The sequence below is a fragment of the Dermacentor silvarum genome, chromosome 4 (assembly GCF_013339745.2).
Source record: "Dermacentor silvarum isolate Dsil-2018 chromosome 4, BIME_Dsil_1.4, whole genome shotgun sequence".
NCBI classification, from domain to species: domain Eukaryota; kingdom Metazoa; phylum Arthropoda; class Arachnida; order Ixodida; family Ixodidae; genus Dermacentor; species Dermacentor silvarum.
In genome coordinates, this window is record NC_051157.2 from 29,704,563 (window position 1) to 29,731,594 (window position 27,032).

The 27,032-nt window shown below is 44.5% G+C and overlaps 2 protein-coding genes across 3 annotated transcripts in view; one reads left to right on the top strand and one right to left on the bottom strand.

The window, feature by feature from the left end:
* Positions 1-759: 759 nt before the first annotated feature.
* LOC119449692 (iduronate 2-sulfatase) overlaps positions 760-27,032 on the top strand; it is a 39,092-nt gene continuing 12,819 nt past the window's right edge. The window contains exons 1-5 of the mRNA XM_037712927.2: positions 760-1,007; positions 18,677-18,821; positions 19,704-19,846; positions 26,015-26,195; positions 26,519-26,607. Of these exons, the coding sequence (XP_037568855.1) occupies positions 18,737-18,821; positions 19,704-19,846; positions 26,015-26,195; positions 26,519-26,607 (498 nt within the window). The 5' untranslated portion in view covers positions 760-1,007; positions 18,677-18,736. The remainder of the gene's footprint in view (positions 1,008-18,676; positions 18,822-19,703; positions 19,847-26,014; positions 26,196-26,518; positions 26,608-27,032) is intronic.
* LOC119449690 (cholinesterase) lies at positions 6,733-21,352 on the bottom strand. 2 transcript variants are annotated; one of them, XM_049665389.1, is made up of 3 exons: positions 21,161-21,352; positions 8,239-9,739; positions 6,733-7,534 (listed from the first exon to the last, which is right to left on the bottom strand). In XM_049665389.1, the coding sequence occupies exons 2-3, from the start codon at positions 9,715-9,717 to the stop codon at positions 7,385-7,387; spliced, it is 1,629 nt and encodes a 542-aa protein (XP_049521346.1). In that variant the 5' UTR covers positions 9,718-9,739; positions 21,161-21,352; the 3' UTR covers positions 6,733-7,384. The 2 variants fall into 2 exon arrangements, with proteins under 2 accessions (XP_049521346.1, XP_037568854.1); XM_037712926.2 differs by having other exon boundaries at positions 6,733-7,538; positions 8,243-9,739; positions 21,161-21,351.

Genomic DNA, 27,032 nt, shown 5'->3' on the forward strand with positions numbered 1-27,032 from the left:
TCACCTCGTGCTGGTTTCACCTCGTTGCTGGACGGCCTCTTGTATCATGTGAGGGTGCAGTGAGCGTCGAGCACTATAGTTCATTAGAGAGCTGAGCGCTTGCTGTCCCCTCCGCTCAGACCGGCATATGCTAGCAAATGCTACACAACCGCTTAGCGGAAACGCTATTGCGCGTGCGCACAACGCTCATACCGGCAGCGGAACGAAGACCGCATCCCTCGCTGCGATACAAAGCCGACTGAGCGGAGCGTGACAGCGTGTCTAATTGGCCTCTTCGTCGTTTTGCAGCCGAGCTGATAGCGCGTCGCTCTCGTATCGGCAAGACGCGCTTATCAAATGCGATATCTACGCAGTTCCCTGCAGTATCTCAGAGTGTGAAATCTGGGTGGAGCGGAGCGTAAGCGGCGCTCTGCTAAAACTGTCTATTATCTCAAGTAGACGAAAAAGAAACGAAAAGAAACACAACTATCAGGAAAGGCGACTCTTTTACGGCTCGCTGCGCCCTCCAGCGCCGCGAGGGACTTTGAGGCATGGACAGATATCGTACAAGATCGGCACCGAGTGCGGCTGGGACGGCCGCTTGCAGTAAATAAGCAGAAAAAAGAGACAGCCTACACAGCCTATTAACGATCATGTAGACTAGTCCCTAAATACGCCGCACAGCGCCGGCGACGTCACGACGCAACGTCACCGGCGCACGTACAGTGGCCCTAGTTGGAAAAACACCGCCACCGCCGGTTCTCGGCGTGGAGCAGTCGCGCATTGCTTGGGGGGGGGGGGGTGTGCGCTACGTGGACGCGGATATTTTTTCCATCGTGGACCTGCACAATCATCTTGTCAGCCATATTAGAAGTTTGGGTGCCGGAGCAAATCAGTGTAGGGTGAACTGCGAGATGAAAAACTGGCGACACCGGCTTTTTCCTTTGAGGAAGTGAACTACGTGGCCGTTTGTGATGAGCTGTGCGATGTGGAACAGCGACGTCGGCTTTTCTTCGGAAATGCGCCAGGTTTGTTGTGACATGATAACGTGCGCGACGAAAAATTGTGATGATATCGGCTTGTATTTTGCGTAGCGAGAGAGACCGCATTTCCTGTGTGTGTGTGTGTGTGTGTGTGTGTGTGTGTGTGTACTGCGCAATTATCAGTGCATCTCACTTCCAAAAATGGGGGCGCGCGCGGGGTGTAATAATACCAGTCTCACTGTTAAGGCATCGACAGAACTTCAGGACCCGTCATTCTTGTGCAGGTGAGAATGAATGGGACGCAATGATCAGGTAGCGCGTAAACCTCGGCGCTGTCTGCGCTGAGCACACAAAAGTAAAGTTTGTTTGACCATAATTTACCGGCTGAAAGTTATGGCTGTAAATGAGCTCCTATCCTAACATGTGTGTTTTCACCATTGCCCGAATGGGGTACGCCCCTCTACGGAGATGTGCATGTGCGACTAACTTCACAACGTGGAATGCACAAACGCCGACCCACTGAAATTATTCTATTTTATGGCAAATTTCATGGGCCTTAGGTAAAACAGTGAAATGTTTGTTTTCTTTGTAATTACAGCATGAACTTTATGCTATGACGATCCACAGTAACAAGCGAAATTAGTTTTTTGTTTTGTTTAACTTGAAAGCAGCAAAGACAGGTAGCAGACACGTTGGAGGCATCAGGCACATTGACATTACCGTGTAACGGAATATGTATTAGTGTATGTTATGCTAATTGTCATGACGGTGACTAATAGTTCAAATGATTTAAAATAGGGTATTTACCATCCCTAAGCTGCACAGTGTCGTAGGCGGAATGCTTTAAGGGAGTGCTCCGGATTAATTTTGACTACCGCGACCTGGGGTTTCTTACCATGCACTTTAACAGGCAATGGTGCCAGGCTTCCGCCGTTTTCACACTTTCGTTTCGACAAAGTGGCTTCCGATTTTTTTCCCTTCCGCGGGGCGTTTTGGGTTCTTATATCCTTAAAGGATCAACCTACACGCTAAAGAAAATTTTAATTGATTTCGGAACGAGAAGGCTTTCGCTTAAAACTCGAGCATGAATCTGTTCCAAGTTTCTCGATATTGTACATTTATTTCTGCTCCCAACTGACAACTAACCAATACCCGATGGTCAAACACGCTAATTTGATCTTGCTACCGGAGCGGAGACAGTCGAATCTCGCCCCAACCTCCAAGGAAGTGTTCTAACGCGCTCGGATCAGCGCTGTCAACTTTCCATTTTATGTTTTTGCCTCAGCGCGAGTTTGCCTTTCGTACAGCGACCCCGGATCGACATCGGAGACTGCGATGCGCAGCCGACGCCGTTGTGCTCGCTTCAGACCAGGACTGATGCCCGTTGGTCCCGAGGGGCGCATCGGTCGCTGATAAGAGCGGTGACAGTACACCGAATTGGGAGGATAGCCTCCACAAGGCACCCCAACTCAGGACAATAACCCCAGCTCACTCTTCCATGGTTGTAAACACCCCTTCCTGAGAAGCGATCTCGAGTATATTCGCGTAGAGAAGCTATGGCGGTGAAGACACAAAGTGCGCAACTGTGGTCATTGACATCAGCGGTGGATTCTTAACCCGAGTTTTCTCATGTTAGTTGCAGCGGCCGTCTAGCTCGTAATTATGCAGCCTTATCTCGTGCGCAAACACTGTACTAATTTGATTCCAGGGGCCGAATTCACACAGCTTCTCGTTGATAAGGTCTCTTCGTGATTGACCGGCCGCTTCCGCTACTAATATGTTCAACATTGCGATTGACTGGCTTGCGCTCTTACGAATTAGTTTAGTGCAAGGACTTCTTTGTGATTATATGGTATTAGGTAATTACTGCACTGCCTTATTTAGACAAAAAAAAAAGAACATGGCCCCCCTTACGTCCCACATCCAATAATCACATACAATCACATGCGATCAAGAAATACATGCCTTTCAAAAAAATTTAAAAGTTACCCTGTCGTTCCACGTACTTTAACATAGCCTCCTTATATGCATTGAAGCACAAAAGTAACTGGAACGCCAACGCATTTCTCCGCAAAGTTCGGGAATTATCTCGAAACTGGTGTCATCCTGCGAATTCCTTCCAAGTGGATCCGCCTTTGGAACTCCCCGGCTAGAATTTGTAAATTGCCAGATGCGCCATGTGGTAATTAGTTAGAAACTTAATATGTGACTTTTTGTTAGTTAGTCGATTACGAATTTCAATTTTTGTGCTATGTCCGCCTCTTCGAATAGACCAGCTCATGGACTAGAATTGTGCTATCAGCCACAGGCAATATAAAGAAAGTTTAAATTTTTTTTGCTGACACACCCGGTATGTGCCGTGTTCTTCCCAATATGCTGCATCCATACTTTTAAGAGGAAGCTTTATCCGTTTTCAATTTCCATATTCAATTATACGTGAAACGAATAAATGATCTCGTTAGGCACTGAACCGATTTCTACAATATTACATAGTGGTGTACAGTAAATCAGTTTTGGCCGTTTTATATGCCTCCGTAGAACAGTTTACATAATTCTGATACTGTTCTTTTGCTGTTGAGTTGCACATTATCAGGGCTGGTAAATTATAGCTTCCTTTTTTTTTAGGGGATACAGCGAATCTCATCCTATTAGGTGCACATGCCGAGCAGAAGTATTTCTCCTTCCCAAAGTAATTAGATAGGGGTACCTGAGGTGAATCTTCCTTTAAATAGCCCATCACCATACCCCACGCGAAATTTAGGTTATGTAGGGAAGTGCCGTCTAGTGAGCGTTTCATTGGAATAACTTATTTCAATTGGTTAGTTATTCGATGAGATAGGGAAACTCGAAATGTCGCTTCGTAGAGATTCCAAGAGGTGAGCTTCACTGCCCAAGAAAGGCACACTTTGCATTAAACTTTTGCCTCGACTACCGTCCACAAACGCCATTCTTTTTCCTCATTCTGCTATACAGGAGTCGAGGCACCGTGTCACGTTTATATCACGAGCCAACCGTAACACCCCCCCCCCCCCCCCCCCCCTACCGAACTTTTTTTTTTTTTTTTTAAATCTTCCGCATTTTCCTGCGCTGCACACTTCCAGGGGCGGTTTAGTGAATTCTTTAGTGGATGATTTAAGGAAGTCACATCCCATAACCAGTGGCGTTGCTGACGCAGAGACATCTGCACGTGTGACCTTGATTCTCCGGTAGAGAGCGGTGCTCATTCGAGTAGATTGAGGGAGCTTGAAATTTCGGCTACTTTCGCACCGTGCATCGGTTTGATATTCGTCAGACACAATCATAATCTACGCAACACATTCACTTGTCTGTTTGCAACCTGGTGAGGGGCCATTTACGGAACGGGCTTGAGAGCCCCATGATAGGCAAGGTATACCACGATCATGCAAACAAATATTATATAATATATATATATATATATTATACCTGCGACAAGTTGTTTTTTCGTCCACAGAAAGGATGTTCCACATTCACCACCAAGGTTTGTGAGTGATGGCGCTGGCTAACACTCCCAGGGTTAGTTTTAATTTTAAAACATGAATACCCCAGAAAGTGGATGGGAAAACGGCGGCGCGGTAGCTCAATGATAAGAGCATCGTACGCGTAATGCGAGGACGTGGGATCTTTCCCCACCGGCGGCAAGTGGTTTTTTTTTATCCACTTTCATTACCTTTAATTTATCATTTCTTTATTTCAATTAGTAAGTACACGTAATTTATCTTATGTTGTCCTTGGTGTCTATGCTTGTGGGCTTCTTATGATATCATTCATAAAAATCGGGCCCCTCGGTTCTCTTTCTTCTCGTTCACACACACACATATATATATATATATATATATATATATATATACGCGTATATACGTATATGCAATACGTGAAATACAGTATATAATGCAGCTTACGTGACATTGTTGCATTATTTAGGAGCGTTTGGCAGAAGTAATGTTCACAAATTAATCACATTTTACAGAACAGTGTATAACGTATCACCTTAACGCACATCGAATGTCCACTAATCGATAATGTTCAGAGTCCATGCCTAAGTTATAACTAACACTGTCCGTGAAACTCGAATTCTCATCTGGTTCAGCGACGCTTGGGAACAAAATGACTGGCTCAATAGCTGCTATCAGAAACGCCATGAAGATCATGTCATACATGGCGGCAAGTACCGTTAAACCGTGTCCAGTCTCGTACCTTGAGCACGGCTGACTCGAAATCAAGCATAAATTGCAAACAAAGCGCATTTAGCGTCAAATTTCCGCGCCGCTTACGTACAAAACCGCGAAGAGGATTGAAGCGCCATCTCTTGTGCAGCGCTAGAAACGTTATATTTCCTCCATCGTTGTCGTTTGCGACACTACGGGAGACGGCGACACCATCGCCGTGGTTGAAAATGACTCGCGAGCTTTCAGTTTTCTTCAGACCACGGGGCCCCAAGCGGAAGAATACTCGAGTGCCGACTGCAGTTATACGTACTTAAATAGTCCCGACGGATGTCTAAAGATCAAAACCTGGTTTGCCGTGTACGCTAGACTGTACTTTCGGTTGCGTCGTCATTGTCGTCAAGCTATCGTCGTCGGGACGCTTCCTCATGATCAGCTTCACCCTCACCCGTATGACAAAGAGAAACAAAACACTAGCCACATCTCGGGATCAAACTGATGCCCCTGCGTCAATGTGCAGTTGGGAGTCACTGAACGCGCAAACCATGCACTGCGCTATGGCGCAGCTTTGGCACTTGACAGTGTGGGCGGGATATTACGGTCCATGGGCTCCGAACGACGTAGTACTTAGGGATTTTTTTCCCCCTTGCCGGCACTCCAAGAGGAAGATATGCAGTTGGGCAAGTCATATGTAATGTGTAGCAGATAACCAGTGGTCTATGAGAGTATAAGATCTGGTGAGAAGGGAAGCGAAAGCAGAGGACAACGGAAACTTGGGTGTTGTAATGAAGGAAGGAGAATTGCAAGCATAGGAGAGAATCGGCTGACGACAAGACAGGTGTAAGTGGGGATCGCCGAAAGAGGTCTTCATCAGTATATTCATTAGGATGACGATGATGATAATTTACGAACATTTGAGGCTCTTTAACATGTACAGCCACCATCAGAATATTTCGGAGCACGCGTAATGAGAATGAGTTAAATTTTCTCGCGACTTCAACACAGAGTGTGAGATGTATGTAAGAAATGGCATGATTGTACGGAGAAGTATCAACTCTACCTTTCGGCTGAAGGACCTGTGCCTAGGCTGTGATGAAATTTAGGTTTTACCCGGATCCCGCGTTCCGAAACCTTTTGAGGGAGGGGTACTCAAAGAACGGTATTGAAAGTTCGTACACCCCGCCACCGTCGAAATGCCTTAGTCTAGGCTGGGAATCGAACCCATGACATCGCTCACAGCAGCAGAGCGTCATAGCCACTCAGCCAATGCAGCAGCCGAGACGGAGATTTGTGAATAACAAAAATAAATGCTTCGCGGTGTCCGCTTTAAGAGAAAGCTGCTGTCACAGTAAATTGAGCTGAGAGCCGGTCGAATCGATAAAGTCTGCCGTATTTTGCGCCATTTTTATCTCATTTGCTAAAGGTAGAAGTAGAAGGGGTGCCCCATTTATCAGCATAGAGGATACGTCTAATGAAGTGTTTCTTCTTATTATTTATTTTATTTATAAAATACGGCGGACAAGAAGTCAAAGCAGGGTGAGCAGAATACACAAGATTATTTACACAAAATAACAGGATGAGACATGTTTGTAACGTGCTTTTCAAACAATTTATTTGATCATAAGGTAGACGGTTAGGAAAATTTAAGCAACTTGGTTATAATGCAACTCTAACTAGTGCAGAAAATAACAACATTAATTACACCAATGGTATACAGGCCAGGGGCGCTAGTGAAATGTTTCAGTTAGTTTATTCCAGTCAGCTATTGCTTGTGGAAGAAAAGTGTACCGAAAAGTGTCAGTCCTTGCGAAAACAGGTGTTACAGAATGAGGGTAGTGGTGTCGAGTGGGTCTGCATATATATAAGAAGCCACTGAACAAAGATCGTGAAATACTAAGCAGCTCGAACGTTCTCTGTAGTAAAGCGTGGCGACTTCTTATATATAAGGTTGGACCAAAAGCAAGCGCTCAAGCTCTGCAATGCAGCTGTGTCAAGATCCCTAAAATAAACACGTAGCTCCTATCTTCTCGCATTTTTTACTCTTCACCAGTAGTTCCTACTGTGATGAAAAGCACTCGAGAAACGATATTGCTCGGCGGGCCCGACCCCGCCCGCGACACCGTGAACGTTAGTAACAAACAAACGCAGGTTTGATCCTGGTCTTGGTGATGCGCATAGGGTATATACTGTCTTTATTTTTGTTCCAGTTAGCTGCGGTTTGCTTACTATGTAGAACCTTTATTTTTCTGCGTACGTCAAGTACTCTCTCCAGAAGTCGCAGTTCTTGTGACCAATATTTCGGTGAAGGGAGTAATTTCCTGGCTGAATCCACAGGGCCACAGGGTCGTCGCTCGTGTACGCCGGCCACTCGACTCCATCGAAGACTGGCTTTCTGCGAGCAGAATAATAAGAGACAGTGACATCTGTAATAGAGCGTGTTCATAAAATAATTTTAGATATTCGTCATCTAAGACTGTGATGTGCGCACGATATACGGTGCTTAAAGTACAGCAGATTTTCATACCCTTTTTCTTTACGTACTTTATAGAAAACTTTAGATTTGATAAACACCTCGCGAGGACGTCTCTCAGTACTCGTCGATGCCTTCAAGTTGATAAATAAATGGTTGCAGTTTCTGTACTGGTCCAACACATTTGAGGGTGCATTGCTGTGTATCATCCTGTGTCGCGCGCAGTGCACGCGGCACTTCTTTGTACCCGTAAGTCAGCCAAGGTTTACTGATTGCACGCCATGATAAGCTTCTATAATAAACACATCATGTGACTGCTGTTTTCCACCTGCTCTACCCTCCTAGGGGCTATTTTTGGTCCATGCACATAAATATTTCTAAGCATTCCATGTACACCTGAGCTCAAACGTTTACGAAAACCAAGAAGAGCTGAAACACACAATACATTTTTTTTTCAAACCAGTGGCTTAAAGCTGAAACAGAAAAGCACAGCGCTGCCTATTCTGCGCTGCCCTCACTTCGTAACTCCACAGAAAAAAAGATGCTTCAGGAAATTTGCTCATTCATGGCTGCTACGTTTTTAAAACCTTTCTCAGTCGGGATCATCTCGGTTTCAAAATACTTGCCCCGTCTTTGCAAAATTCGTGAGTGCTTTCATCACAGCCTTGCTGAACTCCCGATCTTCGTCGGTAAAGTGTTCCGGTTTGAGGAGAGGAACGCCGAAGTAGAAGACGATGTCGGAAGTGTGCGGCACGCCGGTCCACTTTGGGAACGGGAACTTAGGTGACCTGTAGCCGAATACGGAAAAGTAGACCGAGTTACCCATGTTAGAGTAGTCTTCAGCGAAAAACTTGCTGGGACAGATGAACTGGCCGTCAGTTATAAACTCTGTATGCAATTCCCTCAGAAGTCGCTTATCAGCCGGAGTGGCCGCGCTCGCGTACCGCTCCAGCATTGGCGCGAACTTGTCTGGAAGCCAGGCGAGGGACACGGTGCGTAGGACTTTCTTGAGCTCGTCTTCGCTAACTCCTTCCAGGTCCTCCGTTTGAATGCGGCTATCCGGAAAAGACATGACTATGAAATTTCCTTCGTTTGCAGTGACTCCGAGCATGACGTCAACGTTGTTGAACTCGCCTCTCTTCATTGCCACGGTGGGGCGCTTGGGCAAGAAAGCGTTTGGATGTGATGGAATGAAGTTAAACACCTTAGCTGCGGAGCCGTTGTAAGTGGCATCGCAAAGAAGCACAGCCGGCTTGGAGCGCAAGCACTTGAGGACCTCTGCTGGGTAAGAGGCGAGGTCTTTATAAGCAGATGCACAACCAACGATTTCGGCGACCTTGTTACCTTTAGATAAGCTTTCAAAGGCGTTATCTATGAGGCCGTCCGTGTTATACGCTCCGCTCATGAAGACTGCTCTTTGAAACAGGCCTCGGCTGAGGGGAGACAGTACATGAGCGCTCACACTGAAAGAACCGGCGCTTTCTCCGAACAACGTCACACGTGACGGATTGCCACCGAACGACCGAATGTTGTCGCGAACCCAGCGAAGTGCTAGGTTCTGATCCAGGAGACCCATGTTACCGGGTACTTCAGGTATGGCAGCGTTCAGAAAACCGAAGATATTCAAACGGTAGTTGAAAGTGACGACGACGACGTCGTGCAGAGCCGCCAGCGCCGAACCGTCGTACCAGTGTTGATAGGCCGAACCAAATGTGAAACCGCCTCCGTGAATCCATACCAGCACTGTCTTCAGTGGTCTCGATCTCGCTGATGTCCAAACGTTGATATAGAGGCAGTCTTCTGACTGGTTGACGTAGGGCGCGAAATCTTCGCTGAATACTTTCTGGATGCAAGCCGTCTTCGGGGCTGTGGCGTCGTAGACGCCAGACCAAGGATCGGCGGAAATAGGTTCTAGGAATCGAAGCTTTCCGACGGGAGGGCGAGCGAACGGAATGCCCTGGTAAACTTCCACCGTCCTACCGAGGACTTCCACTGTGCGTCCTTCGACGTCCCCGTTTTTTATCGATGCTATCGGTGGCTTCCCAGCTTCCAAAATTGGTACGACGAACGACGCCAGAAGGTACGTCAATACGCTCCACATCCTGTTGGAAAGTTATAGAACCCTGTTGAGAAATCAGACACCATTGAAAAGTGATTAGTCACCCTTTCGTGGACACTTTAGAGCTTTACAACTTTCACAACATGCTACCTCAGTTGTTTAAGTTAAATTCGTTGATGCAATTGATTACTTACATAATTCTCCAGAGCAAAAATGTTTTTAAAAGAACCTTATTACATCACTTTAAAAAACTTACAAAGGGTATATACTAAGATTTACTGGTGAAAGGCCGGACTCGTTATTTTGCCGTTAGAAGTTGGTTTGGTCCGAGAAAAAAAAATTATCTTAGGAGAATAGCAATCCAGTTGTCAATTCATTGTCGCTGCAGATGTGTTGAGCAGGTAGTGGGCATGACGACTATGGTCGTGATGCCCACTACTTTACCTCCAAACATCGCGAACAGCACTACTGTCGTCGACCAGTCCAGTGTTAGCGCTCAAGATCCTCTTTAACAACAACTAATATTCCCGTTATTTTGTCAAGTTCTCTTAACCAATAAATCATCCAAGAATAATATTTATCTTCTTTAGAATACCGATAAAAATGGATAATTCCTCACGTGCACATGGGGCAAAGTCGTGACCACCGAAGTGTCATGTGCAGCGCACCTACAGCTCACGACATTGAACACCTCTACAGGGACCGACGCTTTTACGCGTTTCTGCCAATGGCACGTGCCACAACGAATAAAAGAGAAAGAAAAGGAAAGCTAGCAAAACCAGTCGCCTAGGTGTTATGACTAACAACTTCCCGCGGTGAGGCCCATTTGGCGCCTTCTGTTTTCTCAGCTTACCGTATTAGCATTTTGGTTTGGTGGTGCCACTGTGGCTGCGTAAACAAGCAGCTATCATTACAGAAAGGTCAAACCGCCACACGAAGGTTGTCCTTGCTAGAAGCAACACTCTCCCGATAGAAGCGAAGAAAAGGAAAATACGCAAAAACGCCAGTACCACGATACTTCAACTTTCGCCATTCGGTATATCGAATTATAACGTGACGCTTCAAATAATTTTTTAGATACATAAATGGATCAGAAAAGCTAAATGAGATCTTTGTCCAGGGTAAGTTCTCCTTTGGCTCTCATCGCTGCCCGACGTAAACAGGCACAGCTTGGTTGATTCACACACGCCGAAAGGATGGGGTAAGGATGCTGTACACAATCAACTTTAACGAAGTCAGCATGAGTGATATGCCGTCGTAGTGCAAAAAAAAAAAAAATGAGTGCCCGGTATGATGATGAACTTGTTAAAACTCATTAGAAATAAGGTATTCTCCACTTTATCATTTTCATGTAATCTTTTTGAAGTGACAGTGCCCTGCTCTGCGCTGGGACTACCATCTGAGGGCGGCGCAAGTGCCTTCCGAAAAGACTTGGATATAGGCCGGGGATTGGATCAGCGAATTCCCACTTTTCGAGTCCACTAGATGGGCCCTTCGAGCCAGCCATGAGTGTAAACGTTTTCGTCATCGTCATCGTTTCAGCGTTCTTGGCGGATGTTTATGTCACTTGAATGTGCAAGTTTAACATTTGGTGCACTGTTTCTGTTACATATGCTTTGTTTATTTTCTTGAAACCAGGCTTGCTGCTTTCTCTTGTTCTCAAGGATTCGGAATGGTAATCTGTGCTGAAAACTAGAGAATCAACGACCGGAACTACTAGGCAGAATCTGGGGATCAAATCGGCGAAACCGACGGCAAGCTTATAATAAGCGGAATCTGCTTATATGAAGCGGAAACAAACATTTTGGTCCCAAGAGGAATGTCGCACGTCGCAGGCAGCGATATCCGCATGTAGTCCTAGGCATTTGTATCACAACCTTTACATGAGTTTTGTTAGATTTTGTTTTTAGCAAAAGTGAAATAGTACCTCCAGCCAAAGCACTTTAAAAAGTTTATGCTGAAGAATAGGGTTCACGTGCGTATTGATGGTGTCTCTACCATGGCTTTAGTCGACACGGGCGCAACTGTTTCCGCCATGAGTATGCTGTTCAAAAGTCTTCTGGGACACAAGGTCATGTTTCGTTAGGACCTGAGCACAAGTTTTCGTGGAGTGGGTGGTGACTCATTATACCCGGTGGGAGTTTGTAATGTGGATGTCTTTGGGCGGTCGAGTTTTTAACCATTAGTTTAGTGTCCTTCCTCATTCCACCCACGATGTGATTCCAGCGATCGACTTATTGCAAATGTGTGGTGCCAATGTTGACTGCCACACGCGAGGATTCAGTGGGGGCGGAAGTGCTTCATCTGTGATGTTGGAAGAGCTGTCCAGCCAAGAAAGTGTGTTTTGCGTTTCCGAGGATACAGTTGTGCCCACTTTATCCGCGATGGGTGTTTCTGTTGTTTGTTCTACTCGCAACCCATTTGACGCTGCAGTGGACCCTGTAAATGTGAAGTGCCCAAAGAAAAATGTGTTGGTTCCTCATTGCGTGTATCGGTGCTAAATGGATGCACACGGCTTTGGGCGATAAATTGTTCTACTGAAGCGGCGGTGCTGCCTCAAGGCTTAAAGCTTCCCACATTTCAAGAAGACTCATCGAGGCCCATGGCAGTGCTTACAGAAATTGCGGACATCGCAGAAGCCCGTAACATGCGCTCTGTGGACTCAAAAATCCAACAAACAAGATAAAAATAAAGCATTGGCGTTTGCTAGGTACCTTTCAGAAATCTGCATAGGCGATGGGCTCTTGTAGCAGACTGCCGTCAACTGAATCAATGAAACAAATCAAGCGGAGCTTGACGCCCGACACGAGCGTCTCGCGTTCTAAAATCAGCCATGGCAAGACGGTAGTGTTTTTAAGAAAGGAGGTCTAGCTAACTGACCCTGGTCGAAAACCTAGGAAGCCTCAGCTGAACGTGACGACATATCGACCACTTGTACCTTCTAGTTTATGTGGAAATGTAAGCGGGAAAAGTAAGTCTGACGCGACTTGAATGGTATCTCGATCGTTGGGATGGTGTGAAAGGTTCGTAAGCCCAAGGGCTCAGCACCCAGTAAGAGATGCATGGGGAACAGACTGCCTTTGACTCCTTCGCGTCTCATGACATGTGATATTTAAACACGCAACAAAAAAAAGAGCACATAGAACACTTAAGCATATAAAGAGCAGGCTGCGTTACCCTATCATAACCGGCCGTGCATACGCGGTGTAGTTCGCTATCCTACGTGTGTTATTTTTCACCTGTTAGCCGACTATCCGAAACGCAGTTTCACGGCGGTGCACTCACGGTACGTAGACTGTGTGTCGGTTTGTGGAGCTGTCCGCGCCCTGGCATCGGGGAGGGACGCCTACTACTCTGTGGCTCGAGGGGCGTAGCAGGCCCGTTGGCAAAAAAAAAATAAACAAAAAAAAAAAAAAACGGCAGATTCCCTGTTGGAATCGATGGTATGCGAAGCAGTGTGCGGGGAGCCTACCAAGTTAACAAAACGACCATGAGAGCATCAAGACGTAGGCGGCTCTTTGATGACCTACATGACACGCTTGTCACAAAATTCATGTCATGAGTCCTCAGGAGTCCCTTTAGCTACACCTAAGAGACCTTGGGGCGAATGCCTTAGTCATACTCGTGGCTATGACTTCTACCAACATCCTTTAGTGTTTCCTTCACTTGTACCGACGTACGAATCCATTTCAGTGGTTTTTGAGTGATATACTTTTTCGCTGAGTCATTGTCATTTTGCTGAGTCATGCTCACGACTGACTTCTACCAGCAAGCTTTAGTGTTTCCTTCAATTAATACCCACGTCCGAACCCATTTCAGTGGTTTTTTAGCATTATTCTTTTTCTCTGGGTCATTGTCATGGCCTACATGACACGCATGTCATGACATGTATGTCATGACCTATCACTTATGTTCGTCATACACTCCTGTCATACTATGCCAATTTTGGTACCTACCAAGTTAACGAAACGACCATGAGAACACCAAGACGTAGGCGGCTGTTTCATGACCTACATGACACACATTTCATGATATTCATGTCATGAATATCATTTATGTTCGTCATATACTCTTGTCATAGTATGCCAATTTTGGTACATACCAGCAAGTTAACGAAACGACCATGAGAGCACAAAGTGGTAGGCGGCTAGATAGATAGATAGATAGATAGATAGATAGATAGATAGATAGATAGATAGATAGATAGATAGATAGATAGATAGATAGATAGATAGATAGATAGATAGATAGATAGATAGATAGATAGATAGATAGATAGATAGATAGATCGGTCAAAGTAGCAAATGTTCGCCAAGAAATGCTTCGCATTTAAAATTAGCGCAGTTTACACTAAGTTGTGCAAGGCTGGAGAAACAGCGGATAACCTAGCTCATACCGGGCTCATAGGTACCCGAGCTCATAGTAGAGAGGTTGGTGTCGAACCAAAGCCGGTCACAGACGCGGCAGCTGTGGCCAAACTCGACGCCGAGGAATTCCCTCACTTTGTATGGGATGAAATCCAAAAAAAAAAAAAAAAAAAAAAACGTTTGTGTGCCGTGCTTTGGGCGCACCTTAAAAACCCCAGGTAGACAAAAGTAACGCGATCCCATACGACGTCCTTCGTAGCCCAGTGTGCAGCTTGGGGACGTAAAATACCCCAATTCACGAAAGGCACCCGACACACAATGCTTTAAAGAAACCAAATCAAATTCATAATAAGTTATATGAAGAAAATACATTGTTGCGTTGAGACCACTACATTTACTGATGCAAGATTAACAATCGTCTAAGTCTATAAAGGAAATGCGCAACATGGAATTGGGTTGAGCTTTGCTTGATTTTTGCTTTTTGCTTGATTTCTTGCACTTCGACTATAGGACTGATTCGATATAGCAGATTAGCTATCTCTTGCGGGAATGAAAGTGTGCTTTAGTGGAAGGAAGGTTTCCGGTCTCGCTGATACTACGCCTTATCGGCAGTTATTGTCGGGCTTGGAGGAGCCAGACGTTAAGAGCTACCGCGACAGCTACTCATAGACTGCACACTCCGCGGGTGAGTTTGCCATTCAACGCTTACTTTGGGTGAACGAAAGAGGACGTGCTTGCAAACACATATATGTAGGTTGAAATTATGAAGTCTTAAGCAAACAGAAAAGAAGAAAAGAAAATATTTTTCACTAAAAGATTTTTGTTCAACATTGCAAATATATCTTGCATTCCTTAGTCAAGCCTGCTTGATAACAAGCCGACTGTATGTTTAGATAACTGATCATTTATATGACAGGAGTCCCAAAGGAGTCGCAATTACTACTTATGCCACTGTTGGTCCGCAATTCACCGATAGATTCCCCGTTGACAGCGCAAGCACGTTTTGTTTTTGTTATGTAACTTAACATTCTTGTCAGTATTCCCCTTTTATCCTTTTATGAGTGACCGTCCATTTTATATGTGTGCTGCGGCTTACATATGGGTGCACTTTACAACGCATTTAAAAATGTACTACAGTATCAGACTTGATTTATGGCAGAAAGAAATAAATTGAGCAATTTTTGCTACGGAATGTCGGTAGTGCCCACTTTTGCGCAGCGCAGTTATTAAAAATTATCGGAGCAATTTATTTTTCATATTTCAGACGACAGAATATTTCCGGTTAATTACTTGGCCTATTTTTTCACACGAGAGCTAAGCGCGGTTTTTCAGTCGCGGTTCTGTTCACGTGAAGAGTAACCGTCATCTTTACAGGAGCATTTTTGGACCTTTGCTGGTTTTGCAGTATATTGCCTGCCGATATGCCTCGCAAGCAAATGTTATTACGTCTACTTGGTATATTTTCTTCATTGCAAACTGTCGTAGCTGAAATCGATGCCTAGGCGAGTGGGGTTAGAGGATGCAGTCACGTCGCCCATACAAGTCTTCCGTTCACTGACAGTGTAATGTCTTGCGTTCTAAAATATTCGACCGCAGGTACGGCTTTAGTGGCGATGAGTTTATTCCTGCAGCTTGTGATAGATGATAGGCGCTTGTGCGTTTCTACAGTGAACTTTTATTAATGCGAAAACATTGTTACACCCGATACGCGCTAAGCGCATCCTGCAGGACCTAAATAAAGTTTTTCCAGTCCAGTCCCATGAGGCAGAAAATCCGGCGGGATCAAGCGATGGTACCGAAAATTCCCGATGGCGCATATAGTAAGAACAGGTAAAAAAAAAAGAAATCTCGGATTGAAGTCAAGTTTCTCAGGGAGGTTCTTTTAAACAAAGTAAATTAAAGGCTTTGAAAGGAAAAGTTGGTACATTTGGTTCTGGGTGGGAATCGAAACTGGGCCTCCTGAAGCATAACTGCGAGCCGGCCTAGTTGGAACAGATTCATTAAAAACAAAACTTTTTGCATGAAAACAAACAAGGACGAAGAAAAGTAGCAACACATGGACGGGCGCTTTCTAAGAACTTTCTATCAACTGCTTTTATTTTCGAAGAACCATTTGCTTAAGAACCCATATAGGTGAGCGATCCAGTCAACGAAATACATCTATAGCGCATATAACAACACTTTGTGGTAAAAATGCCACCGATCAGCGCGACCCGGTCCACATAAAAAACAGCAATGTGCATGTGAGAAGCTCTTAAGAAGATGACAGGAGCAAAATCTCTTTATCTATTAATGAAACAGAAGGGATGACTGATGCATCTTTCTTTTAGTTTTTCAATGCAGTGTGCTCCTGCAATTTCTCTCGCGGTTTGATTTCGATGCCTAAACAATATGCCGGTGCTTCTAAGACAAGGTGAGCACGCATTTTCTTGACAATACATGACCAAGTGCGTACTAGGGCGATCTTTCAGACTAGACAAGTGTTCCCTTAATCTCGTGTTGATGCATCTCGTAGTCAGCCCTACGTACACATGACCCCACGTCATATGAATCTGATACAGAATCTGAACAATAGACAAATTGGTTCTTACGCGGATGTTTAATACTACATTCTTTTTTTGCATCATCCTTACTTTCGCCCTTATTTTTTACCCTAGAACACACACTTCCTATTTTGTTTTTTAGCCGAAAACACCACTTTTACTTCGGAATTCTTTTACTTCGGTTCTTCGAAAATAAAAGCAGTTGTTAGAAAGCACTCGTCCTTGTATTTCTCCTTTTCTTCGTCCTTGTTTGGGTGCAAAAAGTTTACAAAAAAAAACGAAAAAAAAAAAAACGGGCCTCCACTCTTCCCCGACGCCATCGTGGCTCCACGGTTCTGGTTGACTAAAGATGTGGTCCAGTACGCGCATCAGTGTGGCGTCATCAGTCTCTTTATGACGTCATTAGCAATGCAGAAGTTACTAAATTGTATACAATGTTACTTAACAGTAATTATAAGTAATTCCTGTGTGAAGTTGCAGTAGAGTGAAGTAAAGGAATTAAAGTTAGAACAAGTTAGTGTAAGGTGACTTAAGGTGGACTAAAGTGAATTAAGGTGAAGTAAAGTGAATAAAGGTGAATTGAAGTGGATTAAGGCGGAATAAAGTGAATTGAGGCTGATTAAGGCTGGTGCGAATAACAGCAAGGGGGATTAAGCAGGATTAAGGCGGATTAAATTGGATTAGGATGTATTAAGGTGGATTAAGGTTGGTACAAATTAGAGCAAGATGCAATAAGGTAGAGTTGTGAAGGGCGCGTGACCATGTATGGCGTCAGGTATCATGGAAGTAACCAATCAGAGAAATAATAATGGTTTCGCATTCAAATCACGCCACGAAACTTAGGTGACTGAATTTTTTCTGTCTTTATTTTCATCTTTTACTATCCGCTGCGGTAGCTTAGTTGCTACGGCGTTGCGCTGTTGAGCCCGAGGTCAGCGGCTGGATCCCGGCTGCGGGGGCCGCACATCGATGGGGGCGAGAAGAACACTGCAGTGCTTAGATTTGGGTGCACATAATATATATTGGAACCTCAGGTGCTCAAGATTATTCCGCAGTGCTCTACTACAGCGCGGCTCATAATCTGATCGTGGTTCTGGAATGTGAAACCCCAGAGGTTAATAATTAAATTTCATTTTACCTCTCACTTCCGTTCACCGGTGCAGGGTAGCCAACCGGGCTCGGCCTGCTTAACCGCCTTGCCATTCCTTTATCACACCTCTATCTTACTGTTGCATGTGTGCCTGATTGTCTCGTAGGAAAAGTATAATGATTTCTTAGAAAAGCTAATAGTTGCATTGTCGGCTCCACATTCGGCTTTTACTGTAATTTCACTTGGCTTTGAGTGAGGACTTCTTGATTATCACAAAACGCGCAAGTGTGCTCCTAATGGTTTCCATTTACTTATTCCCTTTTCTGGCTTAAATAAATAGGAGCAGATTTTTTAAGGTGTCAAGTTTGCAAAATATTAAGCACCATTGCATCTGTGATTTTTTTCTCTTTGGTGTGTCAACGTTGTACAAAACCTTACTAAAAGGCTAAAAGGGGCTAAAACTACCCCTCTGTAAGCAAATCCGGCGTGCTTTCTTCATTGTCCATTGGTTTCTTGTAATTACGCAGGCGCCATAGCGTGAACAAGCATACGTTTTTACTTTGCAACGAGGTCATGCACACTATTGTATTCAAAGCGCTAAATCAAAGGCAGGTATCACAAACAACGATTGCTGTGGCTTTGTACAGACATATGCTGCTTATGGCTAGAGCGTTCTCGAAAGCAAAATGCACAAATTAATCGAATATTTTTGAAGCACCCACTAGTTAAAAACTCAGTAATTGTCAACTAACGTACATCTTTCACATGAGCAGCGCACAAAAAAAAAAAAAATAAATAAGAAAAAAACAAAAACAAAAAAGAAACAGAAGGGCATTGTCAATGCTACCAAGTAAAGCACTAGAGTTTTTTCCTCGCATAACTAGTATATTGTAGGGGATTACTTTATCTAAGCGATATCGTATTGACTTGTTAATGTGGCTTGTTTATAGGACATTGTTATCACAATCATTCTAAATTCTCCGATCGTACTCATTTTATAGCGGGACAGCCAAGACAGCACTACAGAAGACGCAAGAGCACAGTGAGCAGTTGCTGATAACATGTACTCAGCGTATCTGATAATTGCGGGTGTGTCCCTCTACTTGGCGTGCTTCTCACAGCAGGTGGTGTCTTCAAGCGTTCAACGTAAGCAGCGAAACTTTCATACGTGCACGTTGTTGCCCATAATCATCAGAAAGCATGTGTGTGGGTTGTTTGTACTAAGACATGATAAATTGAATCAGGTTCGCCACTAGCCAATTCCAAACTTCTTGTTTGGACAAGACGGTTGCAAATGGTACCATGGACCTATGCACTCACGTGCGGCCCTGTGTACTTTGAGGCTTAGCCCCAAGGAAAAAGAAAATTGCAGTTAGGAGTCTTCAGCCGATTGTTCCAAGAAAACATGATCTTTAACATAATGCATTTGAAATATTTGTCCACGAGAAAGGGACCAGGCGCTACTTTGCGAACACATTACGCACAGCTATACAAACGATAACAGTTTATATTCATGATACTAGTACATCGTTGTCAATGAGTAGAACATTCGCGTCATATTCGTCTATTTATTTGCTTGTCGCGATCTGTTTCAACTGCTAAAGCTTTTAAGCATAAATCTGACGAAAGAGATAGATGTTTAGTTTAACATTTTCTTCATCTTCACAACATAAGCATTTCTTTTCTTCTGCTGCCCTCTATGAAACGTGTTCGCAGAACGAAAATTGGTAACAGTTTTCCAGGAAAATGAATCGAGTGTACAATGTAAATAAAGCTCCCATCGCGGTGCCGAACATTTCAACTGATATCGCTCAACTTCATAACGGGTTTTGTTAAATTCGCGCTCAATGTATTTCACTATGTTTTCTTGCCACAAGATGTCATACTCTGTCTCATTCGGGAATCAGTACAGTGTTACCCCGCCTTTCGATTTTCCCCATTTATAGTAATTTTTCAATGTATGGATTGAAAGAAACTTCTTTTATGCTTTTTAGCTTCCTTATACTGTCCTGTTTTATTTCTTGCCAGCTGCACGGAAGCCCAATGTCCTTCTAATAATTGCGGACGACCTGCGGCCAACCTTAGGCTGCTATGGCGACGAGTTGGCGCTGACACCGTCCATTGACAGCTTGGCTCAAGATGGCGTGCTCTTCACAAATGCACACGCACAGGTACCACCTTTCGTATACGTTTCATTAAATTGCATTTTCCACAGAAGCTATACTTTATTTTGCACAATGTTCTTTGCAGTGATGAAAAATATTGCTGTGTAATGATATGATTTTGATTTACGTACAAAAAGAAGCAATGCTTGGATCACTTTTATATAGAATGCCTTGTACAAGTAACACCCCACATAGAGCAGGACCCAACTTTCGTATAGCGACGTTGGTCGAACAAGTAGTGACTGCGGGGTCACCCTGACCTTCTTTATTCAATATGCCAAAGCACAAATTATTTCCAAGATGGTCTGATTAGATGCTATAGTTTCAGTAATCTTTTTCTAGTGAAGATAAGTAACAAAACCTCTTTGGAAGAATTACGGAGTTCTTACTTCCTGGATTCTTTTTTACTGAACCAGCAGATTTAACCTGAAGCAATGCTTTTAATTCTGCAACATTTAAGTTCTAACAAATTGTCACTCCTGCTGCTTCACTCAATGCTACTTTAGCCTGCAGCGGACGTAAATATGATGATGATGATGATGATGATAATAATAATCATCATCACCATCCGGACACAGGTGAGGTAGATCTCCCTATATTTCCGGTCGCTCTCCCTCTCTCTTTCAGCAACGCTACAGACCCAGCTGAGAAATTAATTTTTGTGGAACATAAATACGCCCGGAGCCTATTTTAGGCTCCGTAGCACGTTTATTGACGTCTGCATGGCTTTAGGCTTGCTGAGCTGCTCATTGAAATTCCGAGAAACTCTATAGACGGAAAATGAATTTCTGTTGCTTCTGTTGGCTCTATGGATGAATAAGAAAGTGAAGCTCCGTGTGCTGAATGTTGTTAGTCATCATTGGTCCACCTTCAGAGCCGAAAGGAACCAATGCCGACGGGAACTTTCGTTGGGAGGAGCACTCCGTCATACACTAAGATTATCAGAAGCCTCAAGAGATTAGTAATTGCAGGTATACGGAGGCATCAGAATCTGCTGCTCCCTAGTAGGTTAATTTCGAGTCCACGCTCCTGTGTCAATAACACGTTGAAAAAGCCAAGTCTGATAGCTCCTGTCTTGGGCAGGCAGCGACGTAGCGTAACCGCTTGAAAAACTCTTGAAGAACGCATGATGAAGACATGACCGCTTGAAGAACGCTTATGCGTTCTTCAAGCGGTCAATTGCGTCTCATGATCGCAATTGGTATCCTACGGTTAATTGGGTACAAGGAGGTTTTAAAAGTAAAAGTGCACCGATGTTTGTGGAAGAATTGTGTTTATGGCCAACGCCAATCAAAGTAACGTTGCATGATGAATACTTACGGAGGGTCTTTGCTGCTGCCGCTTCAACCCTATGCCACGGCCCAAAATTAATCGCAATGCTGCAGGAAGATCCGAGCAGGAAGAGCCATGAACCGATGTGTTCTTCTTGGGCTTCTTTACTTGAGTGGCAGACACTTCACTTGGCGTGAGAACACGGAGAGACAAAGGGAGAGGAAATGGAAGCCCTTTCCGAAGACTTCGGGTCCTTTTAATAAAGCATGTTGCTCTCGGGAGAAACTTGCGCGTGTGTTGCTGACGTCATTCCGCAGGAGTGCAAGATTTTAACACACAAAACAACACACGGAAGCGCGCAATTGGTATGTCGCCAAAAACAATTATTCGTCTAATGAGACACCGCGCAGGTTGGCATGCACCTGCACCCGCCGTGGCAGCTTAGTTGCTAGAGCGTTGCGCAGCAGAGTTCGAGGTCGCGGGTGCAATCCCGGCCGCGGCTGCTGCATTTAGATGGGGCGAAGTGCAAAACCGCTCGTGCACTAAGATTTGCGGGCACAAGAACCCCACGTGGTCGAAATTAATCCGGCGTCCCCCCTACGACTTGCCTCATAATCATATTGGGGTTTTGGCACACGAAACCCCAGAACTTATTTGTTTTGCAGATACCTGCTTCGCCTGGGGCTATAACTCTGGCTTTCACCCCAATTATATTTCCCTGTGTGGAAATGGCGTGAATTCCTTTAATGTAATCACAACTCACGTCCTATCGTTGACTGGACCTTAACGGATTAACGGAAAGTAGTGCACTGCCCCTTCCATAACGCGATAGAAATGAAGTGCAGGATGCCGAGCTTTCGATGCAATCGTGCTTTTTCCCGCAACCTTTCGACCTTTCGTGGCCTTGAGATCCTACGACATGTCATTGATGACACTCAGCCGGTTTCCCATATGTTTGAACTTGCTATTCATAAGAGTATACGCATTAAACCTCCCCGTTATATCTCTCTTTGTCACCGACGTTTATCAATAAACGAATTAACGGAAAGGAGTGCACTGCCCCTTCCATAACGCGATAGAAATGAAGTGCAGGATGCCAAGCTTTCGATGCAATCCTGCTTTTTTCCGCAACCTTCCGACCTTTCGTGGCCTTGAGATCCTACGACATGTCTTTGATGACACTCAGCCGGTTTCCCATATGTTTGAACTTGCTATTCATAAGAGTATACGCATTAAACCTCCCCGTTATATCTCTCTTTGTCACCGACGTTTATCAATAAACGGATTAACGGAAAGTAGTGCACTGCCCCTTCCATAGCGCGATAGAAATGAAATTCAGGATGCCAAGCTTTCGATGCAATCGTGCTTTTTCCCGCAACCTTTCGACCTTTCGTGGCCTTGAGATCCTATGACATGTCTTTGATGACACTCAGCCGGTTTCCCATATGTTTGAACTTGCTATTCATAAGAGTATACGCATTAAACCTCCCCGTTATATCTCTCTTTGTCACCGACGTTTATCAATAAACGAATTAACGGAAAGGAGTGCACTGCCCCTTCCATAACGCGATAGAAATGAAGTGCAGGATGCCAAGCTTTCGATGCAATCGTGCTTTTTTCTGCAACCTTCCGACCTTTCGTGGCCTTGAGATCCTACGACATGTCTTTGATGACACTCAGCCGGTTTCCCATATGTTTGAACTTGCTATTCATAAGAGTATACGCATTAAACCTCCCCGTTATATCTCTCTTTGTCACCGACGTTTATCAATAAACGAATTAACGGAAAGGAGTGCACTGCCCCTTCCATAACGCGATAGAAATGAAGTGCAGGATGCCAAGCTTTCGATGCAATTGTGCTTTTTTCCGCAACCTTCCGACCTTTCGTGGCCTTGAGATCCTACGACATGTCTTTGATGACACTCAGCCGGTTTCCCATATGTTTGAACTTGCTATTGATAAGAGTATACGCATTAAACCTCCCCGTTATATCTCTCTTTCTCACCGACGTTTATCAATAAACTTCCTGCAGCATGCCTTCGACGTGCCTCAGTTGCCTCTGCCTCGTTTAGATAACATTTCAATGTCATATTTGCAGTCCTGAACCATTGTAAAAGCGTGACAGGTATCAAGTAGAGTGATGCGGACTTTATTTATACTTCACTATAGGAAAAAAAAGTTGGAGCACGCTTAACCTTCGGCTTTAAGAGTGCAACGCGATATCATTATCGGGCGCCGTTGACGCCGACATCGACACCGGATTTTCTGCGACACGGGGCCCGATAGAAAAGAATGGTGGGCCGATCCCGGCGTTAGTGCAGCGCCGAGCACCCCCGTAAGGCAGAAGCTACAAGCAGTGACGCATCAATCGTTCACAGCCCCCTAAACAAAGGAAAAAGTGCTTAGTGTTTGAGTTCCCGCGTAACAAAGTTATGTTTTCTCGTATATTGTAATTATTTTCTCGTATGTTCAAATTACAATCCGACGCTATCATGTGTGTAGGTTGAGTGTAAAGCGGACTTCACGAATTTACTAACACAATTTACTATGAAAAATTTAATCAGTTCAGTCATGTCTCTGCGCCATGCCTACGTTGTAGTGGTTCGGGAGGATTTTTTTGCAGACGGAAGACGCCGCTGGTGGTGGACGCCGATACCGGATTTTCTGCGACACGGGGCTCTTAACACGATCGCGTTAAAAGAATACAATCGCCTTGCATGGAGTCATCGGGGTCTCGGCAGGGCAACCGTCTAGTCCGCTCGGCAGGCGTTTAGAGAGGCGCCGCATCCACCACACCAATACCTTCCTGTTTACTTCAGCATTATTTATTCTTAGGTATTGTTTAAACCATGGAGTTTATAACGTGTTTTCAGCTCTGCAATTGCATTCGGCGCATGCAGCCAGAATAAGCATAGACTTCCAGATTACTTTCTGCTACTCGAAGATAACCGTCGGTGGGGCTTTGATTTGGACACCACCATTTAGAATAGCATATTGGACGAATACAGTCATCCGTATATTGCAATGGCGACAGACGAAGCAAACGTACTGAAGCACATGTGTGGCCACCAGCTAAGCGTTTAATTTAAACAGTAATAAAAAAAACTTACTACTAAAGAACCGTCTAACTACCCTGAGCCTATACGGACAGAGATTATAGCTATTTTAGCTTGAGATATATCTTCATGTCGCGCGTTAAAGAAGTGTGCCACTAGTTTGTGGCATATACAGCCACTCAAATATATGAAAGCATCATGTGCAGAGTCGATTACTGCATCATTCTTTAGACGGACACTGTAAGCTTGCTCAAGGGGGCGTATATCATCAAATGTTATTTACTTATCTTCGTCTAACGGCTAGTCATTATTAGGAGAACCATTTACTTTGCGAGTAATTTCTTCGAATTTACCATGAAACTTTGGAGAACCGCGTATTGTATAGGAGGCAGTCCGGGGACAATAAAGGCTCAGTAAAGGTTCGCGATAAGAATCCATTAAAATTAAATTATGGGGTTTTACGTGCCAAAACCACACTATGATTATGAGGCACGCCGTAGTGGGGGACTCCGGAAATTTTGACCACCTGGGGTTCTTTAACGTGCACCTAAATCCAAGTACACGGGTGTTTTCGCATTTCGCCCCCATCGAAATGCGGCCGCCGTGGCCGGGATTCGATCCCGCGACCTCGTGCGATAAGAATCCATGTTCATATATATATATATATATATATATATATATATATACATACATATTTGTGTGTGTGTGTGTGTGTGTGTGTGTGTGTGTGTGTGTGTGTGTGTGTGTGTGTGTGTGTGTGTGTGTGTGTGTGTGTGTGTGTGTGTGTGTGTGGTGAATTCACTCACGCGTCATTTCCTTTTATTTGCATTTGCGACTATAGTGTGCCAACTTGCTCGCCAAGAGTTTGCAAAACTCTGGGTTGACAAGTGAAGCCAACTAGTGCAGCACTTTTCAGCTTTGCTGAGACTGGTTCCTTGCTGCGTGACTCCACTTCATCATGCACGCTGTCTGCGGAGTACAAAGCTTTTGGTTTATGCCTCGTCGCGTAAATGCAGACTTTGCAAAGTCAGGTGCAAATGTGACTGAACTTATTACATGTATACACGAGGACGACAAGACTTGCAGCAGACATGCATACAAATAAATAAGAAGTATATTTAGGAGGTGAAGGCTATCTCATCTACATTGTTCATGCTTTCCTTGTAAACATGCGCAATTAAATCTATCCACTTGTGCTCAAAATCTCAAACAGTGCTTGCATAAATATCAATGAACGTTGTTAACTGGCATCGAAGTCAGCATGACGTACTGAACGGTGACGAGCACATGCGATCAACGCCACAAAGTTTCGGCAATATTTACTGCACCACCAGCGGCCCTAATACGAGAAAATACCTTCAAATCCGCGTCGACAGATTGACACACCAGCATTAATGTTTTCGGCACCAAATTCAAAACGTAAAGTTTCGACCTTCATTTTTCATTCCAGTACATATATTATCTGGAATTTAACAAAATTAAAATTTTGAATGAATGATTTATCCGTCTAAATTGGCTTAGTTTTCCTTTTTAGCCTCTAAGCTTTCTGCTGCGAGTGCATTGCACTTGTTCGGGCGGTACTACGGAGGGTTGTACTAAGTATAAGTCAACAACACATCTTCCAGCACTCGTGCGTTATCATTGCTAATTTCTCATCCAAACGCTTTCCTCCTTCTCTTGTTAACTTTCAATCCAACTTCTAACTTTCAACATCTTTTCTTTATATACGATTCTGAACATCTTGTTTATATTGCTCATATTTTTTACTCAGAGTGGCTTGTGATGCCGTAGTGGCGCAGGAGGGGGCTGTCACTGCTTTGATCATCACGCCCTCTCTGCCTTTCAGCAAGCCCTCTGCGGACCCAGCCGGACATCGTTCCTGACAAGCCGCCGGCCTGACACGCTTCGCGTATATGAAAATCACTGCCACTACTGGCGACACACTGTGGGCAACTTCACCACGATCCCACAGTATTTCAAGGAAAGTGGCTACCACACTGTCAGCGTGGGCAAAGTCTTTCATCCAGGTTGGTCCGAACGATATTCGGCCTCATGGAACCCCTACAGCGATTGTGAAAGCTCGGCGGTAGCGCAAATGTTTGGGGGTAAAGAAAACAAATGAGGGAAAGGAGAGACAGGATTGAAGAGAGGAGGAGTTTTAGGTTGTCAGCGGCCTCATCGTGTCCATGAATTCTTTCGCTAGCATGAGCGGAATCCATGTCATGCAATTGATAGCTAACAGAGGGGCAGTGGGCTGGTTCAACTAGCTCTATGTGTTTTTTTAATAAATATGGCAAATCTTTTTTTGGGGAATCGAACCAGGATGTGCTGCGTCTCTTGAAACCTGCAGGACCTCCAACTGGCCGCCATCAGGACTATCCTTACAGCTGGTCTGTCAAGCCATTTACGCCCAAATCCCTATATTTCGAGAACAAGGAGGCAAGTCATTTATCATTTTTAAAATATTCTTCTTACATAGTCAGAGTACCAGACATTTCTTTCGGCCATATCTCCCACATGTGCACAGGGGCCGCATTCGCAGGGTTCCGGTGATCTGGCGGGGCGTTCTTCTGCAGTGACATCACGAAAGTAACAAGACACCAATTTTACACAGCGCAAGCTTATGACGAAAGTAGCCACGTGGCGGACGGTATCACGCAATACATTTCACAATAACATGTTGGAGAGGTTCCAGAAGAGGAGTAAAGGCGGTACATGCCGCGATCGGACGGTCGTTAAGTACCCCTTGTTGAGTAACAACGTAGCTGAGAATGCGTTGATGTCTTATTGACTACAAATGAAGTAAATTGACTTCTTATATACCTTTCATTTTTGTACATAAAATATTGTCACCCAGCTATTAC